Genomic DNA, 24,316 nt, shown 5'->3' on the forward strand with positions numbered 1-24,316 from the left:
TTATAGAAATAAGATTGTATTGCCTCCAGGCACAGCTGCTCTGACACTCTTAAGATTTGAAGTCAGAATTAAATGTGAAGCTAGTTAGATATTTTTGAATTAGCATATTTCTCCACAAAATAACTAAGAAAGGCACACAAAACAGGCTTTGTTGTTGATGTATCAAAACTTCACACATAACTATGCCTCCTCGCCAAACCACTCAGTCTCGGGTCCCTTCTTTCTTGACCTACCTTTTCCCCAAACAGCAAGAATTTGTCTTGAGGCAGGATTATGAAATTTGTAAAATTTTCAATGGCGTCTGCTGAGCACTGGCTTCTTTGAAAACAATGAGGACTACGTGAATCTGGTGCTTGTCTAGTAAACCTTATCTATCAAAGTAGTAAATGTTGTCAACCACCATTTCCATTTCTTTAAACTGTAGCCTATTTTAAAGTATAAAGAGCATAAGGAATAATACAGTAAAATTATATGATTTTGCCAAATGTCATTGGCTTATTTTCTTGAGAATAGCTTTTGTTCTCTTTCTGATAAACCTGTGCCTGTCAAATAACCTAAGAAAGGGAGTTATTAAAACACTAATTGTTTTTGACACACTTACACTGGGGCTTTCAAGCAGAATCAAATGCTACCTGTAACTGTCAAAAGACTTAAATATTTTTAAGGAGATTTTTCTAGTCCAGGAATGTAAAACAGTTTGGGCGATTTCACATTTTATTCAAAACTCAGTCTCTCATATTTACTATGTAGTCAGGCAAAAGAAAGAAAGTACTCAGCGGGGCTCCTGCCTGGGTAAGGGTACCCCGTGGGCAGGAGGCAAGGCCTAATTTATACTCAAGGCAGGACAACCTTTTGGCTCAATCATTATCAAACAACCTCTTAAGCATGGAACAGGTTAGAAAATTCTCAAGGAGCAAGGGCTTCAAGTTGTTTTAAAAGGACATTTATGCAAGAAATAGCAAATGTCTTTTATTTAATGAGCATTCACAAATGTATGCTGAAAGCTGGGACCAAATTGAGTGAAAAGGAGATAAAGAACTGTTATGTATGGAAAGTAACGTCCTTAACTTCCCTGAAATAGTTGTTATGATTAATAAGGCTCTTATTTGTCTGTAGTGGACGATAAGTATTATAATCTGTTAACATTTTTGGCTCACTCTGAAGTTCTCTCGTTTGTTGCTTATAGCATAGGGTCAGAACTGGGTTCATATGGAGTTCCTTGAACTCTGTACTTTTGGTTTAGATTTTCTGTTTGGGCTTTTTTCTTTTTTCTTATTTCTTTTTCCTTTTCTATTTATTCTTCTGGTGAAAGGATTTATTGATTTTTTTTCCCAACCCCCCACCCCCCCCCCCCAAAAAAACAAAACACTTATTGATTTTGTTGTTTGATTACTGGTTTGTTACAAATTTTCTCTTTTTTACATGCTATATTTTTATGTGTATATTCTTAAAAGGAAGCCACTTTTACTGTAATTGTTTGTCATTTGAGAACTAAACTTTCTGTAATCACAAATGTGGAAAACCTGTCAAATGATTGACAGGTCCACAGTTTCAGTGACAAATAAATTGTTTAGGGTAAACAGTTAAGGTCCAGCGAAATGGTGCTGCTATGGATGTTCACTTAGGATGCAGGGGAGGGACAGCATCATCTGGCCCCAGGATGGTCGTTAGTTGTGCTGGATCTCTCAGGCAGGAAGGTGTGCAGGCTCATCTGGGCTCTGCAGCTTGGAAGGGGCAGGTAAGGGGAAGAGGAGCCTAGGAAGGAGCAGTCAGCAAAGCCATTTGCTTCAGAAAGGCTCAGTACAGGAAAGATAGAGGAGCGCGTGGGCACAGATTGGCATGAGGACTCAAGTGTCATTGTCGCCTCCGGAAGAACAGTTTTAGTATAATACTAGAAACTGAAGCCAGGCAGCATTGATTGGAGAAGCAGTGGGGGCTGTGCTTTCTAGAAGCCTGGATATGAAAGGAAGGATATGGTTAAGGAGTGGGTTATGTTTCTTTGCTTTTGTGTGACATGGACTTTACTGTCTCTGTATTCTGAAGCGGAGGGATGAATATTTAGTGGGCCAGTAGTTAGGGTGAGGTTCCTGGGGGATGGGATGGGAGAGCACAGGTGTGGAGAACCTGAACAGTAAAAGAAAGGATATATGGAGAGAAGTGGATGCAAATATTGAGTAAGAGTCTGGAGGTCTCACATCTGTTTTTGCTGTGAATTAGGATATAAGGTCTCCTCCTGAAAGTGACAGTCTCAGAGGGGAAGAGTGCCAAGAGCAATGGAAGCTGGTACATCTCTTCCGGGATTATGAGAAATAACTGCTAGTGGAGACGCAAGATAATTTTTGCAACAAGGGCCCCGCTGAAAAGGGAGGCTATAGCGTGTGTAACGACAGCAGTCTGTGAAGTCTGAGGGTAAGAGAAGTTGCTGAGGTGCTTCCCAGGTTCTGTGATAAAGGGCAGTTGGCTCCCCCATAGCCTGACTGTACCAATGTCCAGATGTAACCGTAGTGCTCAGTTTGGCAGAAGGCAGGCAGAGTGTGCTTTGAGCACCTGTCGAGCAGTCATCACATTTTTTAGAGGATAAGCTATTTCATATTTTAAAATAGTGTAGTAGTTACATAGGAAAATAAAGGGTCCCCTGTTGGAATGCCTTGGGTGATGTGTGTTTGAGTACCGAGTGTGTCACCCGTGAGGAAGGCATGCAGCAGGACAGCGGTGGCCCTGACGCAGCTGGTTGTCCTTCAGGTACATGTCAACTATATCATGTGTCTGAGATCTTTTCCCACAAAGCTACATTTAGCTCTATACTCATTATTTCCAAGGTGCCATTGGATTTATTTTTTTATATTTTTATTGTATTTGCCCTCACTGAAGCTCAGTTTGGAGTAGCCACAGATACAGAAACTTACTTTTTAGGATTGTTGTCAGTATTAAAAAGAAAGGTTTTTGCAAAGTGCCTGACTGGCACATAATAGTTACTTTAAAAATGCCAGTAGTATCCATGGCCAGTGTGGTTCAGTTGGTTGGAGTGTCATCTTGTAACTGAAAGGTCGCAGCTTAGGCTCCCTGTTGGGGCACATGCCCAGGTGGGTATGGGAGGCAACCAGTCTGTGCTTCTCTCTCACATTCGTGTTTATTTCTCTCCCTTCCTCTCTCTTGAAAAGCAATGGAAAATGTCCTAGGGCGAGGATTTTTTTTTTTTTTTTTAATTTTAAATACCACTAGTAGTTCTTGTTCACTGACTTTTGAAAGCATAAAGCTTGTCAGATTTTTAATCCTGTTTGTAGAAGCCTTGAATGATCTAGCCATGCAGTCTGGCCTTGAAAAGCAGTGTGGAGTCGGTTTGGGCTTTAGAAGCAGACAGATCTTGGTTTGCCTTCTTGACTTACTAACAGAGTGACCCTAGTAAGTTATTTCAGCTTTGAATTTCCTTTTCTTCAGCTGTAAAAAGAGAAATTACATGATGTGCCTTATAGAGTATTTGTAAGGTTAAATGAAAGTGTGTGAGAGCACTGCTAAAATACCTAGAATTGAGTAGATATTCAGTAAATTACTTTTTCCTTCTCCACCATCCTTCCATGATGCATTTGTCAATAGAAAGTTATGAATTCTTCAGCAAAGTAACAGTAATATCCAGAACAGGCGTGATAATGAGAGAGGTTGAAATTAATTTTCTCATGTTGAATAATTTCTATACTGCACATAAAATGCGTTAAGTATTATAAACTGTAGAAGAAGAAGAAAGGTGAAAAATTAAAACACTAGAGATTTTTGGTGTTAAAATACCATAATAAAGATGTCTTTACCTTCTTTTCACCACAAAGCTAAAAAGAGGAGTGAGTACGTAATGAATAATGAAAAGCAATCTCAGCTTCTGCGAAATCAAGACATCTTTAACCTGGAACATATAAAGACAGAATAGAGGAAATGGTGATGCAGGAAGAAGAAAGCTGGAATGCAGATGTATTCATTTCCAAAGCTTCCATAATAAAGCACCACAAACGAGGGGGCTTAAAACAACAGATAATTATTCTCTCCCAGTTCAGGACACTGGACGCCTGAAATCAAGGTGTTGGCAAGGTCCGTCTTTCTGGAGGGCGAGTCTGTTCCCTTTCTCTCTCCCCTGTCTTCAGGTGGCCAGTGGGCCTTGGTGTTCCTGGACTTGCAGTGCAGCCCTCTAACCTCTGACTCTACCTTCACATGGCCTTGTCCTGTGTGTCTCTTCTCTTGGCCTTCTTATGGGGACACCAGTCATTTGGTCAGGGCTCCCCGGCTCCCCCTATACTAGTATGACCCCCATCTTAACTTGATTATATCTGCCAAGACCCTGTTTCCAAATAAGTTTACATTCACAACAGCCAGGGTTGAGGACGTCAATGTGTTTTAGGCGGACACAATTCAACCCGCAATAGCAGGCGACTCCAATGAGAAACAGACTGATTTCCTCCTCACAGGACCACATAAGGGCTCCGGAATTATAAGTTCCAGGAGCAGCTGGCAGAAGGAATGAGGCATGGAGCTGAAAATGGAGGGTTGGCAAAGGAGCAGTTCGACCTCCACCCAGGGTGTGTGGTCCGAAGTCCAGACGTTTAACCATCATGCTGCTCTTCCCTCCCTTTCCTGCTCTCGATCAGGAGACGAGAGGGATACTGTGTGGGGAAAACTGTGGTACATTGAATGGCAATACAGGCCAGGGATGAGGTGTACCACTGAAGAGAGGTTATGTGAACTCAGAGGAAGATATTCTGGAGAAAAGAAAGAAATGAGTGGCAAAATCCTCTTCTGGCCCCTTCCACCACTTAGTTCTTAGAACACAGACCCCAAGTTTATACTCCAAGCAGATTTCAGAATATTCCTCTGAAGGTAATGAACAGTTTAGCGAAAAGGTCTTCAGATACTAACATTTGACCCCCCACTCCTACCCCCCCACCAAAAGCACTAGTTTAGGGCAAGAGAATCCCACAGAGAGGCCCACAAGTGAACAAATCTACTCACTCATACAAAATTGTTACTCTTAAATACTAATTTGTGCTGACAGTTGAGGAAAACATTCAACATGAAAAAAGAAAGAAAAACAAATCAAAGGAACTCTTAGTAAGCAGAGAAAATGTGGAGAATAGCACCATAATTAATGATTGCAACAATATCAAAGATTGCAATGATGAAAATAGGATGAGATAGATGATAGATAGATGATGGCTGGATAGACAGGGAGAGAAATAGATATTGCAGGTTCAGTTCCAGACCACACAAGAAAACAAATTGCAATGAAGAAAGTCACGTGAATGTTTTGGTTGCCAAGTGCATATGTAAGATACATTCACACTATATTAGAGTCTTCAAGTGTGCAGTAGCATCATGCCTAAATAAAAACAATGTACATACCTTAATTTGAAATACTTCTTTGTTTAAAAATAAAATGCTGACCATCATCTGAGCCTGCTGGAAAAATGGAGCCAATAGACGCTCAATGTAGAGTTGCCACAAACCTTCAATTCATAAGAAACGGTATCTGCTGAGTGCAGTAAAGTGAAGCCCAGTAAAATGGGATATGCCTGTATTTATAAAAGAATTATCAGGAAACAAAAACGGTCTTTTGGATATGAAAAATTTGGTAGCATAAGAAACATAGTACAGTATTTGGAAAAGCATAAACAATAGAAGTTCCAGGGGAATATTGAGGGGGGCGATGCAGAATTTACAGATAATCTGATATATCTGACCGTGTATACAATTATATTGTAAAGCTTAGGGGACAGGTTTGGAAAGAGTGAGAGGCAAGAAAATAAGAGGCAATTATTAACTCTAGAAAAAAAAGATAAGTGATATGAAATCATAGTATACTCCTTGAATAGCTTTGTGAGATATTTTACAACTATAATAACATAAATGCTAGACTCCATGATGGCCCCCAATGATCTCTGCCCTCTGGTGTTCACATTCTTACATATCACCCCCAAAATATTTTCCAGGCTTAGTGTGTAACCAATTGAATAAGACAAATAATGGTATGTCACACATGACATTAGGTTACAAAAGATACTGTGCTTTCATCTTGGGTGTTCTGTCCTGCTTTCTTCATCTCTTCCGGCGTCGGGGGAAGCTGTGTTGTGAGCAGCCCTTGGGAGAGACCCAAGCTAGGAGGAAATTAAGCTTATGGCTGTTGTAACGGGACATTGGTAAGTAAGGTCTAAAACTGATGAATCAAGTAACAGGAAGGAGAAACATAAATTAGGGTCAGAGACAAGGGTCTGCTAATACTTCATTGGAGGCCTTTTGGATTTCTGTCTAAAGTACCAATAACTTTAAAGAAAATTAAAGTTTAGAAATATTAAAGTTTTTAATTGGCAACAATTGGAAAAGCTGATAGCAAGACATCTCCCTATTTAGGTAGAATATGAAGGTATTATATATATGGAACTGTAACAATTAATTTCATTCATTTGCTATCTCCTTTTCTCCTCAAATAGACTGATTGTACTTTTATTAAGTTTTTATTTGTCTTTTTCATTTTTTCTCTCATTTTTATGTGATCTAGAAACTGAAGTGCTCTTCAGTGTGTGTTCCTATGGCAGTGCCTCTAGCTCAGGACAGTAAATGTGTGACTCCAAATAAGCTGGATCCTTGTCCAACCTATAGGTAATACTGGTCAGTGATATTGCAGCACATATCTCAATATTTTCTTCCCTTATCATTCTTAATGTGGGAGAAAATGATGGAAAAAAATCAAGCTCCTTTTTCTTTTTTTTGCCTCTTAGAGGAAAAAGTAGCCTTGCAGTGCTGCATGAGAACTAGATGGGTAAACTGAATCCTTAGAAAGCAAGAGAATAGGATGAAGTTAGTATTTTGAAACATTAACATTCTAGTCAGCTGCTCTTTTGTACGTAAGTGTCTTAGTACCTTATACTGGCTTTCTGAAAGCCATGGATGTAGTTAGTATAGCCAGACCTATCTGTGATTTGGAGGAAATGGTGGCTCCCTTGTTATATGATTACTTGTTAAGTAATCTAGGAAAAGAAACAGATATTAAATATTTTTTTACTTTACAGGGGTCCATAAATTCATTGATAAAAGCGCTGACATGTGTTAAGACACCTGAATGTCCTGTTGACTCCCAAGTAAATTAGAAATTATTCATTGTAGCCATGATGATATTATTGTGATGTGATAGCATTTCACTTAAAGTTTTACCATTTATTAGCAGGGATATTAGAATAAATGATAATTATCATTAAGTGCTGTGTACATTATCATTTAACTAATCATGCTTGCAATCTCCTATTAGTCAAACCTCTTTTGGTTAATTAGTCAAAGGAGCTTTCTATTCCCAATTTCTAGAGAAATAATGAAATAAAGAAATATTGAAATATTCTAAAGAAAGTGACAGTGTATCACTGTTTACCTCATATATCAACTTTACCCTCATCTAGTCTGTTATAGCAGCCTCAAAAAATTGTGACATTTTTAAAAATTATGAAATATGAAGATTAGGCTTATTAAATTATATGTGCATACTTTACCCATTAAAGTACTTATGCAGCAGAAAAGTGCTAATATGATATGCAAATAAAAATAAAATCCTTCTTTACCACTTCTCCATATTGAAATATGAATCAAGAAATGCTGTTTATATTTAACATTAAAAATGTTAATACCATCTTGTATTTTAATTCTAACAAGCCAAAAATGCAAGATCTATAGAATTTCAAAACTACAAATATAAGACACAACTAAGACAATTTTATCAGTTCTTGTATTACTTCTTGTTAAAAAGTTAGCCTCAGGAGTTCTTAAGCTGTTTGATAAACAATGAACAGAGTTTTATTTGTAATCTAAAGTATATTTTATCACTGGATGTGCAGCATATTTTTGTACATTTTTAGTCTTCTCCATGTCCCAAATGAGGGGAGAAAAGATAGAGAAAAAGATGTTTTGAAGTTCATTGTGATCTGTCATCAGGCAGCTTCTCAAGTAATGAATGACGCCCTATTTTTGAATGTGCAGACAATAAATGAAGGACATAGCGCATGAGGAGTTGTCCAGTGCAGTCTTACAGGGCAGAGGAAGCGCTGCCCAACAGGTTCTCCTGGGATCTGTACCATGCCTGCAGTCCTCTGTGGCAGCACCCTAATAAGCCTCAAGGTTTTCATCACCTCTTAAACACTGGTCTTTCTGTTTGCTCCTCACCTGCTGGAAACTGACCTTGGGCTGTTACTCTCCATTCTATTAACCTCCTTTCTCTTCAGTTGCTGATCCCCATTCCCTCTCTTCACCTAATCATAAAAACACATACTCTGCTCAGGGTAAGAAATAAAATATATTCAGTAATGGGATTAAGTAATAAAAGTTAGCAACCAAGTACTATGTTGTGGAAACATAACATTTCCTAGAAATTAACTCTGTGACTGCTACGTATTTGCTTTAAAGACTGATGAGTTTTATATACCTTCCTGGTATACTCTCCTTGTGCTAATTTCTATGCATTTAGGTCCATAACTCTGTTTTAAAAAGTGTAAACTATTTTTCCATGTCATAGGCCCGTATAAGTCACATGTTCCCCTACTACACATATCTCTGATCTTATCTAGACTCCCCTTACCGTTCTGCACTGGGATCTTCTTTAACCCTGTTACTGCCCTCTTTCAAGAAATATCACTCTTTCTACTTTCAAACTGGGAATAAAAGACTGTCAATGTACAAATTACTGCCTCAGTAAAGCCCTCTCTCTGTTGTACTAAATTACTTAGCACTATATATTGCACTGAGAGGCTTTGTTTTGTTTAAACAGCCCTTGCACATTTTTTTGCTCAGTACTTCATTTTGAATGTAAACTTTATACTAAAGAATAAAACAAAATAGAAAGTACACAATTTCTAAGTACATGGCTTGCTGAATGCTCACAGAATGAATTTACCTATGTAACCAGTACCCAGATCAAAAAGCAGTATTAGAAACACTGGAGTCCCTTCTAGCTCCTCCCCTTCATAACCTCACACCCCACTAATGTCCTGACTATGGCAGCACAAACCTTACTTTGTTCTTTTTACAAATGTAGTCATATGCTTTGTATCCATATTGTTGTGTAAAGTTGTAGTTTGTTCATTGTTCTTGTTATTTAGTATTTCACTCTATAAATATATCAATTTTTTTGTTGGTGGATACTTATTTTGTTACTAGATTTTTGGGCTATTACAAATAATATATGTGATTCTTATACATGTCTTTTGGTTCTTCAGGTAAAGACTGAAGGTGTAATTGTTGCTTCATTGGATTTGCATATGTTCAGTTCTAGTAGATGCCACCAAACGGTCTTCCAAAATGATTGTACCATTTTATACTTCCATCAGCAATGTATGAGAGTTTTGTTTCAACAAGTCTGGTAGGATAGCTCATTGTGTTTATGATTTGCGTTTCACTTATGAGTAACTTGAGTACATTTTCATAAGTTTCTTGTCTTTTTGAATATCCTGCTATCTGAAGTGCCTGTACAAATCTTTTCCTTCTTTTTCTATTGGCTCATAGGTGTTTTTCATATTAAGCATAAATAGATTTGACACAATTTAGAACTTTAACATAACACTTATGTCAAACTGCTAATTAAAGAACAGACTGTGCATCACTTTATGGTAACATAATATTCCACATTGCTCAGATCTTCCAGTTAGAGACATTAGAATGACAGGTCTGGCCAATATTATACAAGAAAAGAGCATGTTGTAAAATCTGCCATCATCCTACCCTCTTCTGTTGGGTTCCCTTTGGTGCACCTGTCCATTGTCTTTTCCTCTTTGTTGTCATGTGATAGCAACCCAGGGCCCCTCTAGCTTCTCTAACTGAACTGCAGGTACTCCAGAAATATTATTCTAGAAAAGTCAACTATGTCATACAAAAGACTTCAGAAAAACATTTGTTCAATGAATGAATGCCTGAAGGATTGAATGAATGAATATGTGAATACATGAAGGAGAGAAATAAACAAATGACTGCATAACTGAGTCTTGAAGTCCAGCCTTACACTTGTAAGTCTGATGTAAATTCCATTATGCCCCAATACTTACTAACTTTTAAGTATATTTTATTGATTATATTGTTACAATAGTTTCAATTTTTTTCCCCTTTGCTCCCCTCCACCCAGCATCCCCCTCCCCCAGCAATCCCTCCCTACAAATCCATGCCCATAGGTCGTACATAGAAGCTCTCCTACTTCACCCTTTCATATATTCTTATTCTTCTTCTTTTTAAAAAATAATTATTTTAACAATAAAAAATAACAATCCCTCCCTCTCAGACTTAAGACCCTTTACAATCTTATAAAGGACAATGGGCGAAGGTCTCGAGCTCCTCTAGCTGCTTCGAGCTGGACATGGCCAATACTTACTATTAATCAGGAAGTATTGCTTGACTGTGCTAAATTATTGTCATAAAATGTTGTGCTCACCTTATAGTTCACAAACATGAATCAGGGTGAACTATCAAGGTAACAAACTTATAACAAACATATTTAGATCTAATTTTATGATAAAATTTGAGTGGTTTCTTTATAAACTGCTTTTAAATACATAGTCTATTACCAAAGAAAAAAATTCTCCATATTTAAAATATCCCAAGCACATGATTCTATTGCTGATGAGTTAAATCTATATTAAGTGAATAAATGTATGGTTTTCCTAGATGATTGTTTCTTTGTCCCAAAAAACTGGATACTGTCTTCTAAAGTCAAATTTGCAACATATTAATTAAGGTAGTTTTAAATTCAGAAAGTGTTAATATGAAGTAGAAGCTACTTATTTTTAAAATGTTGATTCTATTCTATGTAATTACTAAGTATGTGGTCCTGTGTTTATCACTTTTCATGTTTCTTCATCTCTGACATGTGCTTTTAGATAAATAGTTTTCATTCTTCTATGACTTAGACCTCCCACTCTTTTTTTTTTTAGACTGAATATTTATTTTGATTAACACTTATAGTCAAGATCCAGAAAATGGCAGTTCAGTATCTAGTCTTTTTTGACTGCTACATTTGAACCAATTGAGTTGCCTTTGGGATCAAGCATATCCCTTAAAAGTAAAGTAAACATTGAGTTTGTTTAAAAACCAATGTCTTTGAGTTTTCTGATGCAAACATCTATTAAGAGTATAATATTTTAAAAGCACAGAGAAGTATAAAGAGAAAATGAAGTTTACCCATAACCTAACTACACTTATGTAAACATTATTGGCACTGATTTTCTAATTTTAAACATAAACACATTTTTAAATTCTGACATGCTGTGCATAGTAACTTTGTTATGAGTTTTTTACATATAACATGAATTCATCTCAGCAATATTTTAATGGATATATAGTACCTGTAGTAAGGTTAAACCGTACATTATTTAACCAGCTTCCCTGGGGTTTTACCTTTGGATACTTTTAAATTGTTCACCATTATAATAAATAGCAGTTTTTCTGCAGAGTAAGTTAACAGGTATGAGCAGTTTTGAAGCTTTTTATACATAGTGTCACACTGACGTGGATAGGGTGAAGCAGTCCCTTCATTATATTGTATTAACTTACCCTCATACTAGCTGCCAAGGGCAGTGTCCATTCTGCAAACCCTCAACTGCCCTAAGTGTTTCAGAATTTTTACTAATTAGACAAAATGATGTCTCGTTGTGGTTTCCACTTTTAGTTAGCCATGAAATTGTATATATTAAAAAAATCATTATAACTGACAGAATGTGAAGAGCAGGGAGAACAGCAATGGCGGAGGTGGGTAGAGAAACTTTAATGTTTCTTATCAAACTGTGTCATCCACTAAGTAAAATCAACTTTTTTTTAAAATCATCAACTTTAATATTATCTCCTCTATTCCTTTAATAGCAGCAATTATTATTATTGTTTATTTGTGATGATTTTTCAATGCTTCAACCCAGGAGTTGGTTTTATTTGTACATTTTGGCTTTTAGTTATAATACGTAAGATAAACTCTTGATTTATTGGAATAATGAGACAGAGATAGGGGGATGCAAATCAGAGCTAGACCTGAAACCCAGTGGCACATAACCAGTCCAAGGGAGGTTGGCATCTCAGGTGGGTTTGCACCTCCTTCCCCAGGGGTTTGGGGTCATTAGGCAGCAACTTAATAAATCTTTGAAGAGGCTTATACTGAACATAGTCTACTTGATGCCAGCAGAGCCATTTGAAAGGTAAAGAAACTGAGCCCACCAACTGACTTTTCTTCCAGATGATTCTTAATGCCAATTTTAACAGATTTCTTTTCACTGAAATTGTCACATAAGTTCATTTAAAAGATAGTTCAACAATGAAGATATTTGTACATTTTGATCACTTTGCTAAATGTGATTTTTTTAATTCATAATTTAAATAATTTGAGATGGCTTACAAAAGAAGGCATATAATAATCCTGTAATTATAAGAGAAAACAGATGCTTATAAGAAAACAAAAGTAGGTTGACTCCTTAGCTTAGAGCCGTTGTTCTCAACTTTAATATCTATCAGAATCACCCTGGGTTGTGGAAGGGGGACTTATCAAAACACAGGTTGCTAGACCCTGAAGGGTATGATTGCTGGTTCTGAACCTTGGCCACATTAGACACATACCTAGAAAGTTTAAATAACACTAGTATGGAGCCTTATTCCACATATTTTGATTTAACTGGTCCATGATGGGACCCAGACTATATATATTTTATAACTCCCCTTGTGATTCCAAATGTTGGCCAGAATTGTTAGCCATCAATAGAGAGAAATCTCTCATATTGACAATAGATAATCGGGTGTTTTAGTTGTGGCTTGGGTTTCTTTTTTTCTTTCCTTTCCCCTCATCCCCATCAATGTGTCTAGGTACTCATTCCTATTTTTTACCTTTGGGGTGGGATATGTTTTTGTTTCTTAAGTGCACCATTTTGTTCTTCTCTTGATTGGACTACTTCTGTTTTTGATGAACAATCTCTCTAATCTATCAAGGTCATTTTAAATTCTATTTTTTAAAATAAAGTGTTTAACCCCTGTTCAACTAAATATCTGCAAATTTAATGAGCAGATTTTCAATTTCCTAATTGAGACTATGCCCATTAAGTTTCAGTATTTTATAATTTTATTGCAAATTATTTCTACCATGTGGGTAATGCTACCTTGACTTTGTCCTGGTCATACACATCTTCTTCGTATCACTAAATATTTACTTAGTGCTTAGAAGTTGTATGATGTTGAATCAAACTCTATGACTTCTATCTACATAGTTGAAAATAAGTGCTGGATCTGACTCCATGTAGTTTTAACTCTAAGGAGAATTATGTGTTTAATATGAGCTGTGTAAACAACACAGTACATATAAACATTGAAATGCAAAAACTGAACATTGAAAATGTAGGACATATAGGTGGATGTAATGCAATGCTCTAACTGTGACTTATACAGAATAGACACGACTACCAGCTGCTACTTATTTACTGTGTAACCTTCTGCAAGTTTCTTGATCCTCATGCCTCAGTTTGTCATCCATAAAATGAGATCTTAATCATTCCTGCTTTGGTTTGTTGTAAGGATTTAAATCAGATAATGCATGGAAGGTTCTCAACAGAGCCTAACAAATAGCAACAATTCAAATAAATAAATAGTAGCTGTTGAGTCAATTGAGGAATTGATAGAAGGTATTTTAGGTTTGGTTTGATGGAACTGATAATAGATAAGCCAAGTGACACAAGGATGATGGGCTGAAATCTGTCTTCGTTGACTAATGAGGCTAAATTGAAATCTTCGTTTTTTACAAGTTTAAGTACGTTTTTCTATAAGCAAACAGCTTAGATTTTTATTCTCAGTGTGCTATGTTTATTATTGGGAAGTGTCCTTATGCAGATAACTACAGCTACTAAGTGACAGAGTCAGAATTCAAACTCAAGACTTCTGTCTACAAGTTGATCATAGCTAAATGGCAGAATCAAGGAGAACAGATTGCCCCAGAAAAATAAGATTCCAAAGAGACTATATTAGCCAATATTTGACCACTTTCTGCATGTCAGACATTCTTTAATAACTATTGTAAATATAAAATTTCCCTCCACATTCAAATATAGGATTATAAATGATGAATTATAAGTATCTCATGGAAAATAAGTTTATTCTTAGAAATCCCTATTTGCAATAATCACAAGGTAGAGGCTTTAGAAAGAAATACACATGACATAAAAATTAACGAAACTAATGTTTCTGGTATCGCCAAATTCAATAAAAAATGCTATCAGTGAGAATAGGAGAACATGATTGTTTGTACCAGTGTATCATGTTCTCCCCGCCTGGCTAGTTTGACTCAGTGGATTGAGCGTCGGCCTGCGAGCTAAGTGTCGCTGGTTCGATCTTCCAGTCAGGGCACATCAGAGAAGGAAAACTCTGACTCCAAAAAACCTCCGCTGCCTTGCGGCATACCTCTTCAGGGGAAAGGCTAAGGGAGTAAACCCCAACAGAAAATCCGGAGCCAGAGTCCCTAAGGCGGTTTGACGTTGTAGTCAACACCGGCAATTCCTGCGGCGCACCTGAACCCAAGCTGTATTGACTCCGTCTTTCCCTTGGATCCCTCAGCTGCGAAGAGAGGGGGGGTCTGCTGCATGGGCAACAGCAGACCCTCCATATCACCCTGCCCAGGCTCTGTAGCTTCAGCTTCACTGGAGAGGACACTCCAGCGTCATCGCAAGATGTCGATTCAACACGGGAGGAGACAGATACCGTGTCACTCCCGAGTCGGACTGCACAGCCGTTCTCGGCGATGCAGATAGACTCTTAAGAAGCTACACCATCGTCTCTCGAGACGGACGGCTGTCAGACATTATTGAGTACATTATTTACATTGTCTCAAACTGAAGCTTAGAAAGGTTAAGTAACTTGCCCAAAAATCATAAAGCTGATAAATGACAGAGCAAGGAATTGAACCCAGATCTGTGACAGCAAACTCCGTTCTCTAAATCGCTTCAATAAGTTGCCTATCTTTGAATGGAATCAGGAAATTACTTTTTCTGGAATGCAATATCCACTCAGAAATATCAAAATTAGAGCACAGAAAGATAAGGTGGAGGCAGGAGTTGTGTTTGACTTCCTGTTCAGTGACAGAATAAATGGTAAAATCAGCTGAAGGACTTTTTCTCTTGAGTTTAGCATGTATTTAAATTAGTCAAATAGCTAAAAGAAGGTGTTTTAGAAGAAAGGTTATAAATCCACTAGACAGGTTTTAGAAATGGAAGTAGGTGGTAAGGGATGGATTAGAAAAGTAAGCAATTTGTATACTTTATCTTCTTTTCTCCATTGGTTTACTTAAAATAAGTAAACATCAAAGGGGATTTCTTTGAGCACACAAAAGCTAACACTTTTTTGGTGAAATAATTTATAGCACTTTACAGTTTTTGAAGTGCTTTCACTTACATTATTTTGCTTGAAATTAACATATCAGTGGGCACTTTTACAATTTGCTTCTGTTAGTCTAAAATATCCATAAGTACATGAAACATGTTTACACAAAATTGGATAGAATTTCCACCATACTGGAATTTTAATGTGTTTTATTTCATTATAAATGACAAGTTTTATCATGATTAAAAATTAAAATGTAGGGATTATTTGGAAAATACTGGCCATCAGGCAGTGCCATGGAGGATCATTGCTTTTCTTTGTCATTTCACACCTTGTTTTTCTCTCTCGAGAATCTCACTGCTGCCGTTGCTCAAACATGTTCAGAATGAAGTAATTTTCCCCATGTAATGCAGTTGTGTGTGCCAACGTATCTGATTTTTTTTAAATTGTATTTTGTAGGCTTGCATTACCATAGCATTTGGAGTCATAAAAAAAAAAAATCTTTGTGCATTTCGTCTGAAGTTAGACAATTTACAAAAATTCTTGTTTTCATAAATTGGAACTACATAAGTAAATGTCTAGTAATTTGTGAAAGTAAAAACCTCAGATGTTGAAATTCCTATAAAGTTTTATAATATTTGCCTTTTACCATCACGTTGGACTAAAATTAGACTTACTCAAGTTTGTTTATTAATACAAACATTTTTTAACTCCAAAATTATTTCTGTTTTGGGTCTTTGACTGGCTTGACTGGCATTAACCAACATGTAGTTTGATGTGAACTCTCCAGATAGCATTTTAAAAGCTGTAAAGCAGGATTATTTCTGCCAGACAGTAAAATAGTCTTGCTTTTCATAAATGACTATTTACTACTAAAATACATATGTTTCCTTTCGAAAATCTTTTACAAAATGAAAATAAATGTCTACATAATTTAAGGGATACAATTTCTGGTCAGACTCTTTGTATGTATTTTTTGTACCAAACCCAATATTAGCTAATATGCTCAATGAGAGTTCATTTCTTTCTCTCTTCACCCCCACCCAACTCACCCAAGTCCCCAGATAATTATTTACAACATTTGATCAAATTAAGCATTATATGCTTGTCATATATACTACTAAATTTTTTCATTTGAACTTTTTTTATTACAGAATTTGTACTTACTATTTTTCTGAAAAGAGACCAAAGCTTTAAAATTACTACATTATTACTAGTTGTGGTATATAACACAACATTGCCAAAGGAAAGAAAATACCATAGGGTGGGCTCAGTTTTGAATTCCAGCTCTGCTGCTTATGTGCTGGGAGTTACTGAATCTCTTTGCACCTTGGTTCCATCAGCTGTCAATGGGCAGAAATTATCCCCACCATATAGGGTGTTTGTGAAAATGGAATTGAACAAACTATACAAAGCTCTAGGCATCCAATAAATGTTAGCAGTTATAATAGATGACAATATTTGGTCCTGTGCTGACAAGGATGTTGGCTGGGAAGGAGACTGTACTCTAAAGATGCTTGAGTTTTGAAATTTTTAGAAAGAATGATCATCATCTGCCAAATGATACCAACTAACCTCATTGACCTGTGTGGCCCAAGCATATCCCCCTTCTTGGCTCATTAAGAAGTGCTCCTGGATCAGATCCACAGAATGGTTTACATCGCTGTGAGTGGCGCTGATCCAATTATGTAACTTGACTGCAGGGCCATTTAATGATAGCCAAGATAGCTTATTTTTTATGTCATTTAGATTAATTTTTCCATTTTGCTTGTACTGACACCAAACCAGTTTCTAAACATTTTAAAAGTTTACTTCAAAAACAGTGTGATAAATATGCTCCTGTTTAATTTCAAATGATTTAGAAGACCTGCAAGATTTTACTTCTTGATATAAATTGCTTAGACATTGTTGCTCCTTCCTTCATACAATTATGAACATCTAGGGCATGGTTGAATATCCAGGTGTAAGGAAACACATGTTATTTTTTCACAGATTATATACATTTATATCATAGCAACTGATTGAGGAAAAAATAGGTTTTTAAATAACAGGTGCAGCAATAAAAATAAGGGATGTCTTTTAAGGTAGGAAATAGGAAAATTAAGTTAAGAGGAACCTAATTTAATCACTAATTATTTTACTGGAATTTTTTTTTTCATGTCCACATACATTTTTATTTTTCAGAATAAATCAACAGTTATGCTGGCAAAGCTGCTGAATTATTGGGGCCCCTTAAGCTCCCCATACACTGAAAAGCAACATCATTTTGCATCAAAACAGAGTACCCATTTGTTTTCACAAGTGTAGCCAATTGTACCCTAACGGTTAGGACTTTTTCACCAAATCGTAGACATAGATATGGAAGTCGTCATCAAACTTGATGAAATATACAGAGGGTTTGGCTTCCACTTGGTGAATAACCATGCCGATCCATTTGGAACCATCTTCTTTGGTATATTCCACATGTTTACCTATCACGCCATCTACAACTCCTTCTGGTTCCCTCTCTCCTGGAGGAGACTCACTGGACTCTGGCATGATACGGAGGTCTCCTTCTTTATAATCATCTAGAAGCTGGTACATGTACAAGACAGGATCTTTCTCATAGGTAATATAAAACCAGGCTTTCATGATTGGTGCTTGGGCTAGGACCATGCCTCTCCATTCAACCTTAGAACCATGCTCGCCCTCAAACATATGTTCCACAGTTTTACCAATTATTGTATTTGCAAGGTTTGCATCACTGACTTGAGATGACGCCACCTTGTCAGAACGAATTTTAAGAGACAAAACTCTTTCATCTCGGTGAAGTTCCAGTCCATAGACACAGTCAATGTCATCATATTTCACCATATAAAGAGAGGGATTTATAGACACCTGATCCAGAACGGTTCCTTTCCACTGGGTGACGGGCTTGTCGCCTTCCTTCCATCCGTGTGAAATTCTGCAGCTCACGATGTTCCTGCGGGTCTGGAGCGAAGGTCTGCACCTCTGCTTCTTTTGGAAGGTTTTTTTCTTCGTCATGTTTGCAGACCTAGTGACCTGTGCCACTGGTGCCCTGGTTTGTTGCCTTTGGGCTTTCTTTGCGTTGCGGGTCTTCATGCCAGTGGCCTTCGCCTGCCTAGCGTCCATCGCCCGAGATCGCGGACTTCACGTGCCCAAATCAGACACCTCGCTTCTGCCTGCGCTGTGAGCCTGTGTGGAACGAGGATTAGCGGGCGCGGAGCAGGGAGCCTGCTGAAGCAGGTGGCGAGGATCCGTAGATGGGGAGCGTGTCAAGAGGCGGCGTGGCAGTATTTTACCGGAATTTTTTAAAAATGGATCAATAATGATGGTTTGTTTTAAGCTATTAACAGCCAGAACCTTGACTCACAAAATTAAGAAGAAACAAGTTCTTCTTAATTAAACTTAAATATGATGGCATAGATCTTTGTGCCGTGAATCTCGAGAGCCTGATCTTGGCTATTTTGTTTCGTAGTTGGAATAACACAGTACACTGTTCTCATCCAAAGCCCTATGTTGTCTGGGCAACTCCCGTTGCCATAACAACAAAATTCTTTTGCGGGAACAGGGCGAATGCTAATTGTAGCCATTTGTTGTTCCTTCTGTCGATCCCTTAACTAGCACAGTTGTAGAGCAGCCAGAGAGACTGGGGGAACGGCACAGAGTGCCCCCGAAAGCACTGCTGCTGAAGGCGTCCGGCTGCTCTGCTTAAAAAATCCTTTGAGCAGCTGAGTGCTGGCAGTGCCACTACAAGGGCAGAAAAGCACAGCTTGACTCAGACTCTCACAACTGTTGATCTGGGACTTAGAGGGAAGCAGAAGACTGTTTAAAACCTGTTGAGAAGGTACTGATGACATGGAGATTAATTTGACACCAGTCCCTTAGAGATAGGTGTGAGGCATATCGTAACAACTGTTTATCCAGGCTAAAGTCAAAACTGGAATGCCCAAAGGCTGTAGGAGACAAGTCAATGGTTCTCTCTTTTATTTCCATCTGAAACTACAGTACTGTGGCCTCAGGTAAAAATACTCATTTGATTGGAACCAGTCAATCGTAATTCACATAAGTACTGGAATTAGCTAATTGCAATTCACATAGGTAGTAGATTCCGTTTGTATTGGTAACTCCCTCCTCTCTTTATAATCCCTTATTTTTAGAGTCTTATGATTTAACTGCCAATAATGAGTTGAAACTGAAAATCAACTCAACATAAATTAGAACAGATCACTTTTAAAAAATAAATGACAACGTGGTATCTACCAATTGCATGGTCTTTTATGCTTGTTTAATTTGAGAAAATGTTCTTAAACCTGGCAAGTAGTAATTTGTTATAAAACCTAATTGCTATAGGGAGTTTGGGAAGAAAAAAATTACCAGTAAGAGAAAACATGGGAAGCACTGTTATATTTTATCTTACATTTAAAAGTGTATTGACCGATAAAAGTGGTCAAGTTCATGAGGTTTTTAAAACCAGCTACTGTGTAAACATACGAATACATTTCAAGGTACTTTATAGGTATACATTTAATATATATGCCTTTTAATGGAATAGACTGAAGGTGCTTCCTGGCTGAAATGTTCTCAAAATTCAGAGGAACTAATATCATAGGCCTGTTATTTCTAGCAATTTCTCACTATAGCTTTATGTTTGTTTGTATTGAAATAGTCTTAATTGGTATAAAGATGGCCCAAACAAAACTAGGGATTCCTCTTTTTACTGCAAAGCAGATTGAAACAAGGCCTTTCAATTCAGTGTGATTTATTTTTCCTTGATAGAACTCCATGTATATTTAATGTTTTTATAACTTGTCCTCCTCTTTCCAGCGAGACAACTACCAGAGTATCATTCAGTGTTCTGAAAGAAATTATCTTCTGATGATAGTGATCTAAGTCATTTGCATGCTTCAAACACACTAAACAAATGGGTCCCATCTTGTTGATTAAAATACTCAGTCTATAAATTACAAGAAGAGAATTGAAATTTATGTGTTGAAATGTTCTCAGACTTACTATGTTCATATTTTTTAATTAAGACAAAATAACTATAACTATGTATAGCAAATGCTATTTTCTAAATATTATATACATTTTATTTATGAATTTTATATGCAAAGTATCTCAGATATTCTTTAATAAGCCCTGTGGAATATTTTTAAAGGTTCTTTTCATTAAATTTTCAACTTTAAAATATTTGGCTACACTTCTAAAACACTGTATTTCCAGTATAGTAATTGAAAAAAGCTCTCTAAAAGATAAGAAATACTCAATTCCTCAGTCAATGGAGATCAAGTTACTGTCAAATTTACCACCAATCATGACTTCTTGTCCTCTCAAATGATTAGCTTTCCCACAGGGTTCTGAGAACAAATGGAGTTTAAATTACCCATACCATGAGGATGCACATGCATTTTTCCATGGCAGAATTTGGGTTAACACAAAACTTTGCAGTGGACTAGATGATAACAGGAGGGATAGATTTCCATCATGATGAGACCACATAGTAGCCCTCTGGAGAAAGAAGAGTAGACAGTCCATCCTCACTCTGCTGAAGTGTTTCTCCTTCATGGCCAAAGAGACGAAATGCCTAAAACCTGAATATGGGATGAGGAGTGCTCTAATATCAAGGAGGGTTTTGAAAGCCCATAATATCAATATTAAACCTCATCAGGAAAGTCACATCTTTGTGGTAAGTACCTGGTGGCCCCACCAACTGTCTTTTGAGCACAGAATCATAACCATTGCTGATTGGGTCTCAACCTTCCAATGTAAAAATCTTCAGCGCAGTTTGTCTCATTGAATGCCTTGTAGGCCTTTGCTTTTAGTGATGCAACATACCAGCATCTGACTAGCGAAGTTCATTTGGGGGGAAATAAACTAACACTTTCCCAAATAATGTCCAGTGGAAGTGACAGTTCACAGGCTTTTAGAATCGGGTCCTTGATTGGAGTGAGACTTACACAAGGACTATCACCTCGGAAGTAAGCGTTGCCTATGAGGGAAAGGAATCAGGGAACCAGCTGGTTACCCTGCCCTCTCTCTGGTTTGGATGGCACGATAATTACTTTCCAAAACGAGAAGAATACAATCATACTTCATTTAAATGTGAGACAGTTGTTAATTGAGGAGAAGAGGGTGTCCACTGTAGATTGTATCTTATGCAATCAAGAACAGATGTTGTCTGCGTGCTCATAAGACACTCAGACACTCAGTAACATTGGATGGCCCAATCCTTCAGCTTCAGACTTCTTTTGAGCCAGACCCCGGTGGCCAAGATAGGCTCAGTTAACTTAAAAGAACCTCTCCACTGAGAAGACGAAACAATGAGTGACCTGAATTTTAAAGTTCCATTTTAGCCCCTGCTCAAACCACTCACTCCCTGCCCCTACTTTTAAATAAAGGAAACTTGGAGGAGCTATGTCCTGCTATGATAGCCTCATCATCCCCCCAGGAAGTTTGATGGATCATTCTAACAATGCATAGCTGGAAACTACAATATAAAAGTCTAGCTAAGAACTCTGTATCTCGTGTGGATATTTATTAGAAGATCCAGTCACTCTTGAGCTATGCCAGAGTCCCCAGGACATTAAGTCCTTCCCTAAGTATGTAAGCCTTAATAACAGTTCCTGGTGGTCGTTTTTTCTTTTTTCACATGTTGGTAATTGGTAATACGGATGACCTTAATGAACTGTTAAGTACTTTTTAGTATTTCTGTGTTTTACAGTTTGATTTGCTTTTATGATTATTTTCTCAGTTATTTTCAGCCAAATCTGTTGTCTTCACAGTTTCACAATGTTATCTGAATTATTTTTAATTGTACTCAGCATGAAGCGCTTCACTCCTAAGAAACCTTAGCAAAAACTCATGTTTCCAACTACTGATTATATATTCATAAACTTTTGCCTGTAGGCATGATTTTATAACTTGGGGTATGTTAGTTTGAGTTTTTCATTTTTTAAATTTAAATTCATTTTTCTCTTTGTCAGTCATTGCATGAAAATGATTAGTCAAGCCAGTAACTAGAACTATTTAAGTTATAAATTACATATAATAGAAAAACTCTATCAGGGGTTCCAAACCTTGCTGTTTGTCATAATAAACCAGATGGATTCTTTAAAAAGTAGTTTTTGCACCTCATTCCAGACTGTGGGACCAAATATCTGGGAGTAGGTGCTCAGGAACTGTTCTTTAAACAAATTCCTCAAAAGATTATTGTGTCCCTGAGATGTGTTGATAAAAGAACATTTTGAAAACAATTATCTGGAGTAAAATTTCCCACTTTTTAATATTAGGTTTCAATGTGAAAACAAGGCTTATAATCTTATTTTCTCTAAGATTTTATTTATTTATTTTTTGAGAGAGTGGAGGGGAGAGAGCAGAGGGAGAGAAACATCGATCATTTGTTTCTCATACACACCCCAACCGGGGATTGAACCTGCAACCCAGGAATGTGCCCTAACTGGGACTCAAACCTGCAATCTTTAGCTTTGCAGGCCAATGCCCAACCAACTGAGCCACACCAGTCAGGTCAAGGCTTAAAATCTTGTCAATACAAGGAACATTGAAAACCAGTTGTCTTATACTTTTCTTTTTGGTTATTTTTTCTTTAAGTACGTGAATATAAGTTCTTTGGCTTCACCCTTTCCTATATTATTCTTAACTTCCCCCTGTCTATTTTGTACCAACCAATTATGCTTCTTAGTCCCTGCACCATTTTCCCATTTCTCCTCCTCCCCCTTCCCAGCTGATAGCCCTCCAAATGATCCCCACACCTATGATTCTGTTCCTATTCTGGTTTGCTAAGTTGGATTTTGTTTTAACTTTTTAGAGTCAGTTGTTGATAGTTGAGTTTGTTGTCATTTTAGTGTTCATAGTTTCGTTTTCTTTTTCTTAAGTAAGTCCCTTTGATATTTGATATAATAATGGCTTGGTGATGATGAACTCCTTTAGCTTCACCTTGTCTGGGAAGCACTTCATCTGCCCTTCCATTCCAAATGATAGCTTTGCTGGATAGAGTAATCTTTGTTGTGGGTTGCTTTTCATCACATTGAATACTGCTTGCCAGTCCCTTCCTGCCTGCAAAGTGTCCTCTGAGAAATCAGCTGATAGTCCTATGGCACCCCATGTAGGCAATTCTCCACCTCTCTCTTGCTGCCCCCAGGACTCTGTCTTTATCTTTCACCTTTGGCATCTCAATCATGATGCGTCCTGGTGTGGTCCTCTCTGGGTTCGGCTTGCCCAGGACCCTCCGTGCTTTCCAGACCTGTACATCCATCTCCTTCCCAAAATTTGGGAAGTTTTCCTCATTTTTTTCAATTCTTGCTTCCTCATTCTGCACTGGTTGACTGTTCTTTTCTTCCTTATGTTCCAAATCATTGATTTGAACCCCGGTTTCATTCTCTTCACCATTGGTTTTGTGTGGATTTTCCTTCGTTTCACTTACTATAGCCTTTACTTCTTCTCTTATGCATTTGCCGTATGTACTCAAGCATATCTGTCAAGCCTGTGAGCATCTTCATCACCAGTGTTTTGAATTCTGCATCTGTTAGGTTGTCTATCTCCTCATCTGTTAGGTTGACTGTCTCCTCGTCGCTTAGTTCTCCCACTGGAACCTTGATCTGTTCCCCGTTTTGGGCCATACTTCTCTGTCTCCTCATTCTGACAGGCTCCTGTGTTTGTTTGCCTCCATGTCACAGGTAGAGCTGTCACTCCTGTTACCTTGTAAGGGGCGGAGCCTTAGGGATTCGTCAGTGCTGGGCGACTTGTTTCACTACGTTGTGGCGCTGTATGTGGGGGAGGGATCAGAGAAGGAACAATGCTGCCTGCCTAGCACTCGCCCCTTTTCCGGGCACCTCTCCCACTTCCGCACCGGACTGGCGCCCCTCTAGGTGCTGCCCTGGATGTTGTTCCCAGAATGGATGGGTCTGCGGACGTTCTAGGACCGTGGGGACTCTTTCAACAAACGGACTCAGCTGAG

The 24,316-nt window shown here is 37.7% G+C and overlaps 2 protein-coding genes across 3 annotated transcripts in view; one reads left to right on the forward strand and one right to left on the reverse strand.

Moving 5' to 3' along the window:
* Window positions 1-24,316, forward strand: part of DIAPH3 (diaphanous related formin 3) — a 474,633-nt gene that overhangs the window by 375,045 nt on the left and 75,272 nt on the right. The window lies entirely within an intron of this gene.
* On the reverse strand, window positions 17,620-18,441 carry LOC149996015 (spindlin-2-like). 2 transcript variants are annotated; one of them, XM_090258274.1, is made up of 2 exons: window positions 18,217-18,441; window positions 17,620-17,913 (listed from the first exon to the last, which is right to left on the reverse strand). In XM_090258274.1, exons 1-2 carry the CDS (start codon window positions 18,439-18,441, stop codon window positions 17,665-17,667), a joined length of 474 nt encoding a protein of 157 aa, XP_090114400.1. In that variant the 3' UTR covers window positions 17,620-17,664. The 2 variants fall into 2 exon arrangements, with proteins under 2 accessions (XP_090114400.1, XP_090114399.1); XM_090258273.1 differs by having other exon boundaries at window positions 17,620-18,441.

The sequence above is a fragment of the Furipterus horrens genome, unplaced genomic scaffold (genome assembly GCF_987537825.1).
Source record: "Furipterus horrens unplaced genomic scaffold, mFurHor1.1.pri manual_scaffold_12, whole genome shotgun sequence".
NCBI lineage: Eukaryota > Metazoa > Chordata > Mammalia > Chiroptera > Furipteridae > Furipterus > Furipterus horrens.

What these genes read in the sequence shown, in the direction of transcription:
- LOC149996015 (XM_090258273.1), bottom strand. Translation starts at nt 18,441, where the DNA reads ATGAAGACCCGCAACGCAAAGAAAGCCCAAAGGCAACAAACCAGGGCA.